This window comes from Fimicolochytrium jonesii, assembly GCF_025526975.1.
Source record: "Fimicolochytrium jonesii strain JEL569 chromosome Unknown EV422scaffold_39, whole genome shotgun sequence".
In the NCBI taxonomy this organism is placed as follows: domain Eukaryota; kingdom Fungi; phylum Chytridiomycota; class Chytridiomycetes; order Spizellomycetales; family Powellomycetaceae; genus Fimicolochytrium; species Fimicolochytrium jonesii.
The window spans coordinates 189,054-204,147 of record NW_026515706.1 but is presented as its reverse complement, the minus strand read 5'-3'; the positions used below and the strand labels follow the sequence as shown (position 1 = coordinate 204,147).

General features: G+C 55.4%; 5 protein-coding genes across 5 annotated transcripts; 2 read left to right on the top strand and 3 right to left on the bottom strand.

Moving 5' to 3' along the window:
• Positions 1-1,570: 1,570 nt before the first annotated feature.
• EV422DRAFT_299883 (Alpha/Beta hydrolase protein) lies at positions 1,571-3,975 on the bottom strand. Its single transcript, XM_053066078.1, has 3 exons — positions 3,479-3,975; positions 3,104-3,373; positions 1,571-3,000 (listed from the first exon to the last, which is right to left on the bottom strand). The coding sequence occupies exons 1-3, from the start codon at positions 3,565-3,567 to the stop codon at positions 1,641-1,643; spliced, it is 1,719 nt and encodes a 572-aa protein (XP_052921213.1). The 5' UTR covers positions 3,568-3,975; the 3' UTR covers positions 1,571-1,640.
• A 728-nt stretch (positions 3,976-4,703) lies between these two features.
• EV422DRAFT_481881 (vacuolar fusion protein MON1) lies at positions 4,704-6,255 on the bottom strand (the record flags this gene model as incomplete). The annotated part of the gene is made up of 5 exons (XM_053067317.1): positions 4,704-4,826; positions 4,914-5,025; positions 5,097-5,208; positions 5,285-5,351; positions 5,425-6,255. Coding segments are annotated over 5 exons (1,245 nt in total), but the record flags the coding sequence as incomplete, so codon positions are not given.
• A 2,201-nt stretch (positions 6,256-8,456) lies between these two features.
• EV422DRAFT_299713 (uncharacterized protein) lies at positions 8,457-9,531 on the top strand. The gene is made up of 3 exons (XM_053066076.1): positions 8,457-8,966; positions 9,040-9,415; positions 9,523-9,531. The coding sequence occupies exons 1-2, from the start codon at positions 8,493-8,495 to the stop codon at positions 9,118-9,120; spliced, it is 555 nt and encodes a 184-aa protein (XP_052921211.1). The 5' UTR covers positions 8,457-8,492; the 3' UTR covers positions 9,121-9,415; positions 9,523-9,531.
• A 621-nt stretch (positions 9,532-10,152) lies between these two features.
• Positions 10,153-12,820, bottom strand: EV422DRAFT_299764 (uncharacterized protein). The gene is made up of 9 exons (XM_053066077.1): positions 12,524-12,820; positions 12,278-12,333; positions 12,082-12,210; positions 11,799-12,011; positions 11,561-11,710; positions 11,233-11,480; positions 11,000-11,156; positions 10,518-10,858; positions 10,153-10,431 (listed from the first exon to the last, which is right to left on the bottom strand). Exons 1-9 carry the CDS (start codon positions 12,603-12,605, stop codon positions 10,359-10,361), a joined length of 1,449 nt encoding a protein of 482 aa, XP_052921210.1. The 5' UTR covers positions 12,606-12,820; the 3' UTR covers positions 10,153-10,358.
• On the top strand, positions 12,798-14,644 carry EV422DRAFT_623603 (uncharacterized protein). The gene is made up of 6 exons (XM_053074230.1): positions 12,798-13,074; positions 13,150-13,194; positions 13,281-13,453; positions 13,530-13,745; positions 13,820-13,989; positions 14,045-14,644. The coding sequence occupies exons 1-6, from the start codon at positions 12,888-12,890 to the stop codon at positions 14,364-14,366; spliced, it is 1,113 nt and encodes a 370-aa protein (XP_052921209.1). The 5' UTR covers positions 12,798-12,887; the 3' UTR covers positions 14,367-14,644.
• Positions 14,645-15,094: the final 450 nt, after the last annotated feature.

Genomic DNA, 15,094 nt, shown 5'->3' with positions numbered 1-15,094 from the left:
CCACCCTCGAGTTCCGAAGAACAAGGTTCTTAAGAAGGAGGAGGCTTGCTCGTCGACTTTACCTTAGGAGATGATTTGGACTGTTCCGGCCACCTGGAAACCGACAAAGCAGGGACCAGAAACAGCGAGAAATCTCAGATATCAGCATGGCGTGCTGCAACACGCAAGGCCGAGTTGATGCCGGAGAGAAAGTTGCATGAAAGGAGGGATGCCGATAGCGCCTAAGTAACCTCTAGATTTTTGGCCTTCATCTGCAATATACATATCGCATTTGCATTGATTAGCATAGATACCTTGCACATATACGCTCATATATCGAGTCTCAATGGAATCTAACCGATGCCGTTCTACGCACCTTCAACATCTACGCAATGATTGTTGGCTTGGGAGCTTGTCGAGGACTGCGATGTGTACTGACCCTCCAGAAGTTTGGATGAGGCTTCTGTGACGAGCGGAGAGGAGACCTCCAGACAAGCGGGGAGAGGGGGATGCCTTATAACGGAGTCCGACAGTGTTCGCATCTTAGAACGCAATGAACGCCATGGAATCCTAGCATACGTTCAGCGCCCCTCGGCGAGAAGTAACCAAGGGATTTACGCTGTGGAGGTTTTCTCTCCCCATCCCGACACTTTTTTCGGACCTCGTCAGGAAAAAACTTGAGCAGCTGCCAATACATATACACCATCTTGGAATGTTAAACACCGCGTTCAAATCGGTTGTGCTTTAACGGAGGACGTTTGGCTTCTGGTCGACAGATGGTCCGTGCACCAAACCAAAACTCATCCCTTCTTTTGCTTTTGAACGAGCAGAGAATGAGGGCGTACATTCTGTGAAACACGGCTTCCGTGGGATCTACCTTGTTTCTTCAGGTTCTGCTGGAAACATTTTGGCAGTGTTCCACCACAACACACTTGATTCCCCCGTATGTTTCACACACACCCGCTTCGCCTTTTCTGCGTTTCTTTTTTGGGCGTGGATGGGGATGCATGTCCTCCCGTTCCACTTCTCTCCATGCTCTTTTCGTCAAATGTCCCCTTGTCAACCCCCTCTCTCCTCTCTCTCCTTTGATCTCTCGCAATGCTTCGTGATAGCTGTGACCATCCGTCCGAACTCTCCGGACATGAACACGCTGCCTGCGATTTCCCTGCTTCCCTCAAAGTGACATTTTCCCGATTTCTTGCCGCGTCCAACTGCTTCGTGCGCTTTTGTTTGTTTTTCCAAAGCGCAGAAACTAACGTCGATTTCTCTGATCTTACGCAGTTCATAAGTCCTGGCCGTAAAGCGAATCACCTGTGGAGCCACGTTTTCCGCAAGGCGGTGCGTTTTCTCTTGCTACTGCTTGCACCAGTCTTGCCCTTTTCCTTGGTTGCACGCAGGGGCTCTCCCGGTCTCCCGGTCTGCGATCTCTCGCTCGCGAGCGTTCATTCCATCTGCAAGCTGTTGTGCATGGAGCTGCAGCGTTGTGCTGTACTGAACAGAGGAGGGTCGGCTATGAGATAGCAAAGAAAACAGTGTTGATCTAGATTGAATACTATTACATTCTTCTCTTTCTACGAAAAGCGCGGAGGATAGCGTCTAATGCTGGCGCATGCGACTTGTCACGGGATTAAGCTTATTGTCCTTCATCCGCTGGGGGCCGCTCAAGCAACGACGCTCACCATGAAGGCAACAACCGTCACAAGTCCCACCACCCACGCACGTACGGCGCCCGACGTCCCACTGTTCGGCACCGACTTTGCGTTCACACCACCATCCCCCGTGGTGTTCAGACCGGTGGTCGCCGTCAACACCGAAAAGTCCAACCCATCCCCCAAACACGTGCCCGCATCCACGGCGCCCGTCCCCTTTCTCACAAACCCCTCGATCGACCCCACGGCGCACGGCATCTGCATCAACGACGTGATATGCGCCCCACGCGGCATTTCCACACTCACCACGTCGACGCCCCCCGCTTTCATCTCGCCCACAGTCCGGCGCGCGTGCGTGACGGGTGTCTGCGGGTCCAGTTGCCCGGAGAGCACCAACACGCGGCCTCCGAATCTTGACGTAAGGGGTGTGCGCGGCGGGGCGGGGTAGGTCGGCCACACGGGCGCGACGGCTGCGAGGACGGGGGCGAGGTCGTTAGCGATGGTGGCGTTGTGTTGGGCGGCGGTTGCGTCGGCGAGGGTTGTCCACCATTCGGAAAGGACGATATTCACCGCGATGAGTGGGGAGGGCTGCTCAGCGACGGGTTTGGGGGCCTGCATCTGCGCTCCCGCACTTTGGGCCAGCGGCGCGAGGCCCGTGGTGGCGGCGCGGAGGAAACTGGCGTCTTGGCCGGCGTCCGAGCAACGGCGGAGGCGCCCGAGCATCTCGAGCAGGAGCACGCGCGTGTCGTACGGCTTGCTGTCGATGGTGACGTTGGCGAGGGTGGTGAACAGCAGCGGAAGCATGCGCCGCAGTTCGGCGGGAACGGCGTCGTAACACGCGTTGTTGGCGGGTGGGGGTGGTGAACTGCCCTGCGTGCCCGTCATCGTCAGATTGCGGAGAACCTCGCGGATCTTCTGCACGGTGGTGCCGCCCTCGCTCCCCGCCGTCGCATACAGCGTCTTACACGCGGCGTTGCCATCGCACATCTCCCCCAGCACAGCCAACCCATCATCATAGGTCGACACCGAGTCCGCAAACCGCGTCCAGTACGGCACCAACCCGTCCAGCACAAGGGCGGTGGCCTGCCCCGGAAACAGCTGGACGTAGCGGTGGGCGAGCCACGTGCCGTACGAGAGGCCGTACACGGTCACCGTCGACCCGGCGCGCGCCGTCGCTGTGATGACTTGGTTGAGGTCGCGGGCGGCGTTATCGGTGGAAAAGTCGGTCAATGCCAGACCCTGCTGCTTGAGGATCCCGAGGCAGGCGCTGGCTTGCGTTGCGTTCTGCACGGCCATGCCACAGTCGAGCCGCGTGGAGTTTCCCGTCCCGCGCAGTTCGACGATTGTCACGTCGTGGTCGCCATTAAGAGAGCTGGGTAGGGAAACAAACAGCAATCACCGAAATAGCCTGTCAGCTAAAGGGGGATTTTCCACACCAAAAAGTCCCCAACGCCAACGAACGCATAGACACTTACGCAAACACCGGCGACGCAAGGTATGACCGATACCCGATAGCGGCTTCGCCCGGTCCGCCCGGAAGCACATAGATCCCCCCTTTTGGCGTCGTGGTGTTCTTGGCCGGCAATCTGGCCAGCTGGATCGACAAGTGCGACGACGCACCACCATCAGCGGCAGCGTAATTGGACGGCACGCTGAACGCCGCGCACTCCAGCCGCGTTTGGATGTCGCCGGGTAAGGTGGAGTCGAGGGAGGTGGCGGCACATGGTTGCCATTGCACTGCGGAACTATGGGATGCGCGGAGGAGAGAGAACCGGGGTCAGTAGAGTGCGGGAGGTAGACAGGGCCGGCGGGGTGGACTTTTGGGAGCTATATATCATATACACACGCACCTTGGAGGCGTCGGTGCCGCCAGAACGCTGCATGAGGCGGTCAGCACTGCGGCGACGGCGGCGGTTGCGAGGGAGGAATGATATCCCATTGCGCTCTTTTCCAATGTAGGCTGTATTGTTGAGCGCTCACAGGACTATGAGCGAAGGAGAGCGGGGGGTGTTTTGGAGAACGCAACGACACCCTCGACCCCCCCCACCGCCCCTTTTATAGGAACGGAAAGGTCTGCTATGTATGTCCTGGCAAGCATCCCGCCAGGCCTGTCGGAGTCTCAGTTTGGAGGCTGCCTCTGTCGCAACGTGCGTGAAGCCAAGACACGAAGAGCGCCAAAAGAAGAGCGCCCAGACATTGCGTCCACACCTGCCGTCGTTGTGGCGCTCCGCTCTCATCAGCCAAGCGGGCGTCGGGGTTCAAAATTTAAGGACGCACACCCCTTGTTTTTAGCACTCACTCATCAGGCTCTGGATCCAATGGGTGTGCGCTTGCCATCCGTACATGTCCATTCTCTTCGCAAAAAGCTCTTCCCCCCCGCCCAAAAAAACCCCCCAAGTCAGCGTTGCGGCGTTGACTCATCATTAGCAATTTCGGGATTCTAATAAACCTGGGCGTACCACTATTACCCCTACCATGGATCTGATGAGATTGTCCAGAGGAGGGATCGAGAGCAATAAATGCCACAGCACCTCGTTTCTACATCTGAACGGGCGCTGTCAGTCCCGAAGACCCTGTCAAAACAAAGCTTGGCGTGGAAGGTTGAGCCTAAACTGGAGGCCCCCTTCACACATCAAGGCCGCTTTTTGAGGAGCCCCAAAGAGGTGGGGGCGAGTTTGCCGAGGTGGGCTGTGGGGTGCCTAGCAAGCGTTTTGGGAATTCGCAGCGGGGCGAAGCGAGCGTTCCCTGCCTTTGAATGATAGATCGAACGAAAGCGAACGGGCGAACCGGCTTCAGCTCCTTGCCCACTGTCAAACTGTCAGTGAGTCACCCTCGTCCTTTTGAACAGGTGCTCTCTCCGCCAAGACAAGAGCTCTATCTGCCTTTTACAGCCATAGAAACAGGTGCATGTCCCATAAGCGGCCAGTTTTCCAGCTTGTTATGTACGTGCGTCGATCCAGCCCCCCAAAAACACATGGGGCGTTCGTCGGGTTGGGTTGTGATCCCCTCCCAGCTCTCACTCTCCCCGAATATCTACCCACCACCCGCCCCACCGCCCCAAACCCCACCACCGCCCACAAACAACCGCTCATGATTCCCCTTGATCCACTTCACGAGCGCACTCAGCGCTTCCATTGCGGCCGGCTTGGCAACGAGGGGGCCGAAGGCGGCGTAGATGTCGTAAGGGGGCGTGCGCTGCTTATATGAAAAGGCCGAAGGCCGAAGCGTTAAGCATTGACAGGTTCAGACAGAGAGCGATGGAGAATATGTAAAATATATACGTACGCAGCAGACGACGGCCTCGGTAGCGCTCGCCAAAAACAAGGTCTGTGCATCCGTATCCCCGCTCCCCTTTCGCCTCATAACCTCCGCGGCGCGATGGTACGTTTTCAACAACCTTCACCCAAAAAAACCCCCCCCAGGTTAGTGACCAATTCGCAAGATGGCGTGGAATTTCCAACCACGCACCTCTTCCAATCCGCCGGATTCGTATACGGCGGCGCCGGCGCCGGCTCGGTGTACTGCCCGAGGGTGCTCGCGACGCATATGAAGTGACGGAGGACGGGGATGCCTGCTTCCACTGATAAACAATCATGTAAGTCATTTTCGTTAGTTTTTGCGGGGGAGATGGAAGGGTAAGGGTGGGGGGAACGTACCAATACTGTATGGGACGGCTTTGACTGCTGTGTCGATGGCGGCTAGGGCGCCGTTGTTTTCCAACTCCTACTCGGCCCCCATTAGTGTGAAAAAGAACCTCCCTCCAGTGCGATACAGTACAATACAAGCCCACACGTACCTCACCCACCCCCTCCCTCCACCCCCTCCCGACCCAAAACCCCTCCTTATCCGTCCCCACGCACACAACGCAGACCTCGGGCGTCAAAAAGGACACATACGCATGTAAGAACGCATTTGGGTTGAAGCGGGGGAGGCAGATAGGTGTCCAGGTATCTCCCGATTTATACGCCGACGGTGATGAGGTGAGCGTATTCGTCAGGTGGTGGTAATCGTCGGGATGCAGACTGAACCGTTTCGGCCTGACGAGGGCTACCAACCTCCCCTTGGCGATCATCAAGCCAAACACCAACCCCACCAACCCCTGCCCCCCACCCCCACCCCCACCCAACGCCCCCGTCACGAGGGCACGCACTCTGCCCGGCACAGGCAAGCACAGCACGGATGAGAGGGCGAGGCCCGCGTCGGTGGGGAATGCGCGGGTGAGGTTGGTCAAATGGTGTTCCGTGCCGCTGAGTAAATTCCTCAGATCGTAGTTGCCTCTCGTCTTGAAGATCCGGGTGAGTTGCGCGCTGGTGAGAATGGTGAGGATCTGGGTGTGGAGATGATGGAGCTGGGTACGTAGTTGGTTCTCAGACTCGCCTGATGAGGAGATGGCTAGTAAGTACAGTGGGCCTTGGGTGGAGAAGACGAAACGATGGATTCCGGCGTTGATGCAGCGCACGGAGTCGTCGTCGTCTACGAAGAAGGACATGATGGCTTGGATGAGGCCTGTGAAGCTTGAGAGGCGGCCTTCGTCGCCGTAGCGGGAGTAGATGGGTTTTCCGGCGCTGCTGAGGATGAAGAAGTGCTTGCGGTGATGGGCCCAGGATGAGGAGGTTGGGCCTTCGTCGGCCTTTGCGCCTTTTTCTTGTTTTACTATGGTGGTTGTTTGGGATGATGGCGGTGGTGGTGGTGGTGTGGCAGGGAGAGGGGTGGAGTGGTTTGATACGTCCGGTCCCTCTTCCCCGTCTGGTAGTTCCGTCGCCTCCGGGTCCGCATTCACGGCCTCCTCCTCGTTTGCTATCACATCCTCGCCAACAACGTCCTTGACGGCCTCCTCCGGCACCTTTTCCTGACGCTCCCCTTCCCCACGCGTAACCCCATCATCATCGCCCTCCCCTTCCATCTCCAATTCGTTCCCCTTCTCCAGCTTTCGGGTTCTTTTTCAGGCCGGGTTTCTAGGTGTCGGAGATCGCGAGGTGAAAATTGCGAATTGCCCGTCTTCTCCTCAGCCGGACGGGTTTGGCGGCGGCTACACTACAGTGGTTCGGAGCATGAATTGAGGCAAGTGGGTTGATGTTGACTGTGGGTTCGGCTGCTTGAGTGGACCGCAAAAATGCAACGTCGTCAGGTGTTCGGTCCCAAGATGGGTTGTGGATGGATTTTACGACACTGCACAACTGGCAGAACGGCAAGCTATTGAGTCTGCTGTTCTTCACGGAATTCTTGGGATGAGGTTACGGCTATATGTAAGGTTTGGTTATGGCGGTGTATGGGGAATGGTTGTTCTCCATTCCACGAAGATCGAAGGAAAGTGAGAAGGGAGGATGGCTTTTGACGGGTGGTGTGCCGTCATCTTCTTTTTCGCCTCGTTCTTACCCGGCCCACCAGCGGCTCACAAGCCCCTACAGTAAGTTGTACCACCGCATGGAAGATCCATCTGGCTGGGAGGGTATCTGCTATATATGTACAGTAGATCCTGAACGAGGGCGTACGGATGAAGTCCACCTTTTATGCACGGTGTAGTGCGAAACATCAATCCCAGTCCCACTCTCCTTCGCGTTCTTCTCTCCCCAGAACGTGGACGTCCCATCAACCATCCGCCTCCCCCCGAAGGCACAATGTGAGAAGCAAGCACATTCTCTCCATTGCATTTGACGATAAGCGCCGAAATAAGATAAATACAAAGCGTGTACTACAGGTGATATGCCTTCAAGGCTCTCCCCCATGTGCTGTCTACTGTCGCCTCTCTTCAATCAGAACTGATGTTCTCCCTCGTTTGTCGAGCCGGGTCGGTGAGTGATACGAATATAGTGCGATGTGCGATTTTCGTCTTTCGTTCGGTTTGATGTTACTGTATTGCATTGTTCAAGCTCATATTAGCCCTATGGTGTGCGAAAGGGAACGGTGGGGAGATTAGTCCCAAACTCTGGAGTCGTCATGGTTCACCGGTGCCCGTCGTCCAGATAGCTCCATCCTCCCATAATGTATTCTCCTTCCTTCCATCCCAATCCGATCACATCAACGGGGGAAACCGACCAGGACGGTACTAACACAGCATCATTGGGATCGTACGTTTCTGTGTTGTATGCACAAGACACAAGGGGAGCAGTGCATATTGGCCCCCCAGTAAGGGGAATACTATACCCCTTCACCCAGTTGGTCTCCGTAGTTGAGGAGTAGCGAAAGCGCGAGCGATGGCCGTGGGCCCGTTGGGAATTGTGGTGGTTGTATCTAGGGAGATTCACAGAGCGTAAGATGCCATGGAAACCCAGTGAAGCGTTCAGTGCATATGATTAAACTACTTACAGTAGCAGAACTGTTGTTGCCCACAGGCGAGATCATCGGCGGCGAGCGCGCACTATTCGCGGCGGAGGCGGAGGTATGTGCGGCTCTCCCTGCCCCGAGACCTGAGGCGGAGAAGGTGGAAAACCCGGGCAGCGAGGAGGAAGTTGAGGAGGAGGTTGGAGAGCGGGGTGATGAGGATGGGTTTGGTGGTTGTTGTCGTGATGGACGGGAGGACGAGGCTGGACAGCGGGAGGAGACACCTCGAGCGGCTCGAGCTGCTGAGCGGAAGGACATCTTGGGCTTCTTCTGTGTGGGTGGGTATCCGGGGGTGGGTGGCCTGAGAGCGGGTGACTCCTGGGGAGAGTGTTTATGTGGGCTCGGTTTGGTCTCAAGAGAGGGGCCACTGTCGGAGCGGGATGTCGTTCCAAGTCTCGCCTATGCCAAAAAGGGGCCGAAAGCTCTGCCCTGCGCGATGATTAGGGGTTCCACATGGAGGTCGTGTCCGTTCACATTAGCGGCATGATTAGACGAGCGCGAGAGATGCGAGTGCTTTGATTAGCCGTTGTTGACTTTTGCGCAATGGGAGCGCGTTTTCTTCCCCTTCGTCCCGTTCTTCTTCTTCCCTGGCAACGCAACGCAGCGCAAGCAAGCCACGGAACAGCAATCTTCCCACGCAAAAACAGGCATCCACTGCTTATTCACACCGCTCACCGACTCACAACAACAGCAACAATGCTCGGTCCCTCAGCCTTCCGTTCCGCCGCACGGTCCTCAACAAGAGCAGCCGCCTCCGCTGCTTCCTCAAGTAGTAGTAGTAGTGGCGCTCGGTGCTCAGCAGCAGCACCAACAGCAGGGGCGTCAGCAGCCACAGGGAGATCGAGACCAACACCATCCCACCCCTCTTCCGCTTCCTTCTCTTCCTCCTCCGCATCCGCATCTGCCTCCTCCTCCGCACACTCCTTTGCATCCTCGGCGTCATCCACTTCTTCCACACCGGCTGCTGGGGCGTCCCCAGCACCATCTGGCCTGGCTACCACCGTCGGTGCCAAGTCGGTAAGTCTGAGTTCTATTTCTCCATCATCCAACCCTCTCGCAGTCCTCTAACCTCGTCCTCCTCTTTTCGCAGACAAACGGGAGTTCAGTAGGCGCATTCTCCGCAAGAGGCATGCACACCTTCACTTCATGGTTGGTGGAAGACGACACGTAAGTAAAACCCCCAAAAACAAAACAACGGGCGCGGCGGCGGCGGTGCACACAAAAAACAGTTATACTCTCCTGGTTGACACACCCGCCCACTCCCGTCTTTTCTTTCGCACCTTTGGTACATAAGCGCTTAAGAAATACCCTCCCTCCCTCCTTCCCTCCCCTTCTGGTCCTCCCCCCCATTTCGCTTTCTCTTCCATTTCGCCCAACGCTCTACGACACCCTGTTCTTGCTCCATCATCCCACTCGCCACATGCACAAAACACAACCTCTCTTTTCGGAACACATAATGATATTTGGTACGAATCTGTGCACAGGAGGTGGGTTGGAAAAAGGGATCACACAAAAAAGAGCAGGCAACCCCTTACCTCCCTCTCTTTCTCATATCCCTCAAAATGACAAAAAGTCTTAACATCCCTTTTCTCCCTCCTCTCTCCTTTCCTTTTCCCCTCACCACCATCACCGACCAATTCACCTCAATCGACAATCCCTTTCTTATCGACAACTTTTGGGCGTAGATAAGTTGACGGATGCCGGTGCTACCTATCATCATTGATCTTTTCTCCGATCGACATACGCCACGTTATCCCATGACCGGTTTTTGAAGGTTGTAGTAAATGATAAGGGGTGTGCGTATGGGGAATCGGAGTGCTGATTTGGGTGTTTTTGAGTGGGGATTGGGCCCGATTGAGATGGGGGCATGCGATTGGAGCTAGGGACGATTGGAAATGGAAAAGCAAGAATGGAGAAGTGGGAGGGAGGACAGGACCGGGGGGGTTTTTCACTCTAGGAGGGGATTTCAAGAGATTCGGAAGGCAGATGGCGTGCATTTCTAGACACCCCAAACTATCGGGTTTTGTAGTTCATCCATATTTATGCACGCGCAATGAATACAGTCTCACAGACGGTACACTCCCCGAGCACGCGCTAAGAAGTTTCCAGTTTTTATCAATGGCGTCGGAGTGCATATTACAGGTCCCGTATCTCATTGCGCCAGCATCTATTCTCAGCAGACAGGGAGTGGGGAGGTGACGCAACAGGAGCACGTAAGAGAGTTTCAGTCGACCGCCGATCGGTGTTCAGGTGAGCAGTTGAGGGATGTATCCAAACTACGTCGAGCCTATTAGATCCCTTCCCCCGGCACTCCTCAAATCCCAAGTCGAATTCGTCCCCTCTCCCCCCACTCGATATTTCCTGCTGGGCCCCCTTCTCGTCGAACAAACATCACACCCAAGGTGGGTCTCAAATGACCTGCGTAATCCCACTCCCAGCAACCATCTCCTCTTTGGTGATCAGATGGGTCGTTTTCACAATCCTAGAAAAGGGAAAAGTCATAAATCAGTCAATAACCGGCACTTCTCAATCCCTCCTCGCGGCACTTATGATTCCATTTATACTCACAACTCCAACAAACTCGCCACACTCCCACTCCACTCATTCAACACCGACGCAGGATCCTTCCGTTTCATGAACGTGACGATCCCGCGCGGCCGGTCGACGCGCGCCCAGATGGTCTTCTTGGTGACGAGGTTGGAGAGGAATTGTTCGGATTCCTGTGTGGGAAAGTAGGGAGCAATCGCGAAGCGAACATCGTAAACAAGGAAGCGTGAATTTGGGGAGCGTGAAGGAAAGGTGGGGGGATTCATGCATGGAAGGCAACTTACGGTAGGCGATAGATCCAACAACTGCGTGAGCCGCTTGACGGTTATCCTGTCGTAATACTTCGCCACGACGCGGATATTCTTCACAGAAAAAAACCAATCAGGACATATTCAGCCCCTCCGCCCCACCACACCACCTCGCCTCCCCACTCCCGCCCGGACGCCGTCGCCGTCGCCGTTGAATGTCACCAAAACCCCGTCAACTCCAGAAAACCAACTTACATGCTCAATAACCCGCTTATGCAGATCCTTGTACCGCTTCTGTCCATCCTCCGTCTTTAGATCGAATACGAAGCCTGTTTTGAACAAGGGGCCGTAGATCTCCTCGATCTTGGGCCAGCGCATCAATTCGGATATAATGAGGCATTTCGTCAGTTCCCTAAACAAAAACAAGTCAACAATGAAAAATGAATCCACACATCCAAAATAAGAAGAATGATATCCGCGAAACATACTTATAACTCCCCAGTTTACTCAACCACGGATCCTCATAAACGCGATGAATCAAATCACTCTGCTCGTTATCATACGGGGCCAGTATGACAAAGAAGATGATGTTGCGGAGCGTTTCCGTCTTTTTGGCGTCGTCGGATTGGATCGAGGGCGTGTCGTAGATCTGGCGGTAGTATTTGCAGGCGTCGAGGTAGGCGGATTCGTGCAGGGCGTGGTGGATCATTAGGTCGTAGAAGCGGAGTTTGAGGTCCTAGAATGGAGAGAGATGGGGGTTTAAGGGGCGGAAGGGGATTTCATGGGGGGAAGGGAGAGGGCAGTGTGATGACTTACCTGGACTTCAGGCTCCTTGAAGTACTTTGGGGAGATTTTGCGGGAGATGATTTGCATGCGCGTGTAGTCCTTTTTGGCGAGGACGAGGCGCATTTGTTCGAGGATGAAGTCGGTTTTTTCGCGCTTGTCCATTGAGCCAAAGGTTTCCACCTAAAGCAAATCACAAATATCCGCGTGGATGCGTCAATATCATCCCCCTAGGACGGAGATTCACGCTCGCGTATGAATGTTGACGCACCTGCAACTCTTGCAAGATATCCGCCGCCTCAACAATCTTCCCCTCCTTCTCCTTGATCTCCGCCAACGTCCTCGTCACGCGCGCACGCTCCACTTCCACAAAGATCTTGCCCTCGGTCACCGTCCGCAGCGTCTCGATCAATTCCAGCTTCGTGGGCATGTCGGGGGTTTTGTCGACATAGGTGGTCGCTTCTTGGATCATCTTCGTCACCGCCTTCGAAGCAAAATCGGGTTAGCGGATTTTGCGCTTTTCGTTGGGATTGAGTGAAAGTGAAATGACGCACCTGCTTAAGCAACCCATGCTTCTTGGACAGCAACACGATATGCTCGTTCAGCAGTTTCCAGTCACCGGATTCGACGCACAGCTGGATGGCTGCGATTAGAACTCGCGTATTTGATGCGAGGTCCGCGGCCTTTATCACGAAGGAAAGACGTCAGCTACAGGATGCAAATCTTCAGTTTTGGTTCCCGCATACATACCACACGCGTCTGCTTTTCCAAAGCCAGTAGCTTGTCGAGCGCCTCATTGATGGATCCTTTCTGTAAGCGGCGAGATATAGTGAGTCGGAATGGTCTTACGTCAAGTTGCCGTGCTCGTTCTATGATCTCGCGTATTCGCGACATCGCCTTCGCCTCGTCCGTCATTCTCGCTTGGCATGTGCGCCCCAGTCGGTCGTTGACGGTCCCCCCGGGCTTTCAGTCAGCCAGCTAAGAAGTTTATGGTACGCACCTGTGCGGTAGCGACGATATCAGGCAGCTGGGCGTCTACGATCGCGGAGCAGTCCTTTTGCATCTTCTCCTCGGTCATCTTGCGGGTTGTTTGTCACCGGAGTGAGTTTGTGAGGGTTTGAGGGCTGGGCGTGGACGGGCGCCGATACGATAGAGAACAGGAATGGAATAGGCGGGGTGGGGTATGTAGTATGGCTCGGATAGTGATGTTCCTGTGGGAATGTTGCAGCGTACTGAAGTTGGAGGGCTGCGAGTTCCCTTTGCCTTCAGGACGCAAACGACACGCAATGGGAGCCTTCTTTTCCCAACGCGCACTTACTCCGCATTCACAAACAGCACATAGAAGGGCTCCATAAGCGCTATGTACTCATCAATGTTCAGGGGAATACCCCCGCTCTCCCGCACCTCCCGCCTCGCCACCTCATACACGTCGTCGTCACCGCCCGCAAACCTCGCATTCGCCCGCCTCCTACGCACAAAACGGACCTATGCCAGTGTCTCCGCCGACCCGCCGCTGTTGCAGAGGTCTCCGGGGGAGATAGCCAGACGTACGTTTGAAAAGGGCGGAGGTAGGGGGGCAGGGAGAGCCGGTTGACTGACGGATGGTGTTGGATGTTTGATAGGGGTCGCTTGTACGCAAATGATGTTGACGAGGTGGGGGATAGAAGGTAGGGGACACTGTTCGCTTGCCGAAAAGGCGTGGGCGAGATACTGTGTTTCTGACAATGTTGTGGTTTGGTTTCTTGATTGACAGCTGCACATGCGTCTAATGGAAAGGATGAGGGTACGATTTGCTTCACTATCTGCTTCGGGAGCACGGACGACAGGCTGATACTTTTCACTACAGCTGGGCGGATCGAGACAAGCTACCAAGCACTAGCCCGCGCCATCGACGAAAGCAAGCTAGACCGTTCGTTCACGCCACAGGTGCGGCCGGCACCCCTACTTTGCAACCCTCGCACACCACACATGCCTCTAACTATCTCTGAAACCCTACCAACAGGAGTCGAAACTGATGGAAAAGACTCTAGGCACATGGTCGCCGCAGGAAGACATCGTGGGCACACTCGGGCGCTGGGAATCGTTCGGCATCCTGCTCTGGATGCTGCGGATCGTCGATGGGGTGCCGAGGTACCACATGCCGTTCCCGAGGGAGGTGCTGTACGAGGCGACCGCGATCGTGCCGGCGTTCCCGACTACAGTGGCGACGTTTTTGGAGGTACGGCGGGGAGATGAAAAACGCCTTGTGGGAGGGCAGGCATCTGATGTCCCTCTTTCCTGCTTACCTACCAGTACTTTACGAATGGAGAGGGCGCGAAGGAAAGTCACCGCGTGACGGAGGACGAGCTCCGGACCGCCATCAACAAAGCTGAAGCGTGGTACTGGCGCGCAAGAGCGCAGGTTGTCCTGGACTTGCGGGAGAGCTTGAAGGGAGATAGCGAGGAGCAGAAGGCTGCCAGGAAGTACGTTTCTCCGTTCCTCAGCCATCAATCTGCCTTGTTCTCACACCACTCCCAGAAAAATCCCCTCAGCCCTCCACACAGTAATGTCCAACCTCGACTCCGCCCTAACGCAAGCCTCAATTCGAGCTACCACCGACCACCTAATCGATGAAACCATCTCCGTTACCCAACCAGGGTCCCCCGAAATGACCGATTTCGGCGTCGACGGCACGCCCTACCGCGCCCTCGACGACCACGCGCTGCGGGAGGCGAATGATATTGCCGAGTATAGGCTCGCGGCGCTGGGGTGGTTGACCGGGCGCGAGTGGGACTTTCAGAGGGGGGAGGTGCCGTTTATACATCCATTGGGGAGTTTGTGGACGCCGGTGGATAATTGAGAGGAGGGAGGGAGTAGACCGGCGTATGGGTTGGGAGGAGGAGGGAAGGATAGGTAGAGTAGGGCTGATGGCGTGCAGGTAGCTAGGTTCTGATATGGTTGACAGGGCATGTCCGACGGGAATAAACAGCGCGATGCAAAACCCGCCGGCAGACGCGTAAAACATCTTTCACTTCTGTTTTGCAACAACCTCTCGCAATCTTCCCTCCGCCTATCCCAGATCCCAACCAACACCACACGCACGCAATGTCCCTCAGATCCCGCATCCTCCTCGCCGGCGACATCCACTCCAAAGTCGACACCGTCTACCGCCTCGCCATGGCCCTGCAGACCAAAAAGTTGATGTAAGGACCAAAACCCCCTCCAACGCGGACGGTGGGTGGAAACAGCGGAGAGCAGAGTACTTCCACGACGGCTTACCGAGCAGCGGATGGGCGGGTATAGAAACGGCTTCGTAAGAGTGTCACGTTGGTCCTATGAAGAAGTATTGACTGCCAAATATTCAATAGTGGCTTACAACAAAGCGGACAAGGTAACGATGCAAGACGCGTACCAGAATGAAAAGAGGAGAACCGCCAGTGACCTACTTGATTAATACAGCTGCTCTCTTATATCGCGAAGCAGTATCAACAGCCATCCAAACTATGCAAGCTACGGAAAAATCAAATGCGTTCAAGCTATGCAAACTGTGCACTACGCCAAAACTATGCAAAACCGAAAAGCCCCAGC

What these genes read in the sequence shown, in the direction of transcription:
- EV422DRAFT_299713 (XM_053066076.1), top strand. Translation starts at nt 8,493, where the DNA reads ATGGGAGCGCGTTTTCTTCCCCTTCGTCCCGTTCTTCTTCTTCCCTGG. An exon ending in CCACCGTCGGTGCCAAGTCG is followed by an intron (nt 8,967 to 9,039) that starts GTAAGTCTGAGT and finishes CTCTTTTCGCAG; the next exon opens with ACAAACGGGAGTTCAGTAGG.
- EV422DRAFT_623603 (XM_053074230.1), top strand. Translation starts at nt 12,888, where the DNA reads ATGTACTCATCAATGTTCAGGGGAATACCCCCGCTCTCCCGCACCTCC. An exon ending in TCCGGGGGAGATAGCCAGAC is followed by an intron (nt 13,075 to 13,149) that starts GTACGTTTGAAA and finishes GATGTTTGATAG; the next exon opens with GGGTCGCTTGTACGCAAATG. An exon ending in GACGAGGTGGGGGATAGAAG is followed by an intron (nt 13,195 to 13,280) that starts GTAGGGGACACT and finishes CTTGATTGACAG; the next exon opens with CTGCACATGCGTCTAATGGA.
- EV422DRAFT_299764 (XM_053066077.1), bottom strand. Translation starts at nt 12,605, where the DNA reads ATGACCGAGGAGAAGATGCAAAAGGACTGCTCCGCGATCGTAGACGCC. An exon ending in ATATCTTGCAAGAGTTGCAG is followed by an intron (nt 11,711 to 11,798) that starts GTGCGTCAACAT and finishes GATTTGCTTTAG; the next exon opens with GTGGAAACCTTTGGCTCAAT. An exon ending in AGTAAACTGGGGAGTTATAA is followed by an intron (nt 11,157 to 11,232) that starts GTATGTTTCGCG and finishes GTTTTTGTTTAG; the next exon opens with GGAACTGACGAAATGCCTCA.
- EV422DRAFT_299883 (XM_053066078.1), bottom strand. Translation starts at nt 3,567, where the DNA reads ATGGGATATCATTCCTCCCTCGCAACCGCCGCCGTCGCCGCAGTGCTG. An exon ending in GCGGCACCGACGCCTCCAAG is followed by an intron (nt 3,374 to 3,478) that starts GTGCGTGTGTAT and finishes CGCATCCCATAG; the next exon opens with TTCCGCAGTGCAATGGCAAC. An exon ending in CTTGCGTCGCCGGTGTTTGC is followed by an intron (nt 3,001 to 3,103) that starts GTAAGTGTCTAT and finishes TTCCCTACCCAG; the next exon opens with CTCTCTTAATGGCGACCACG.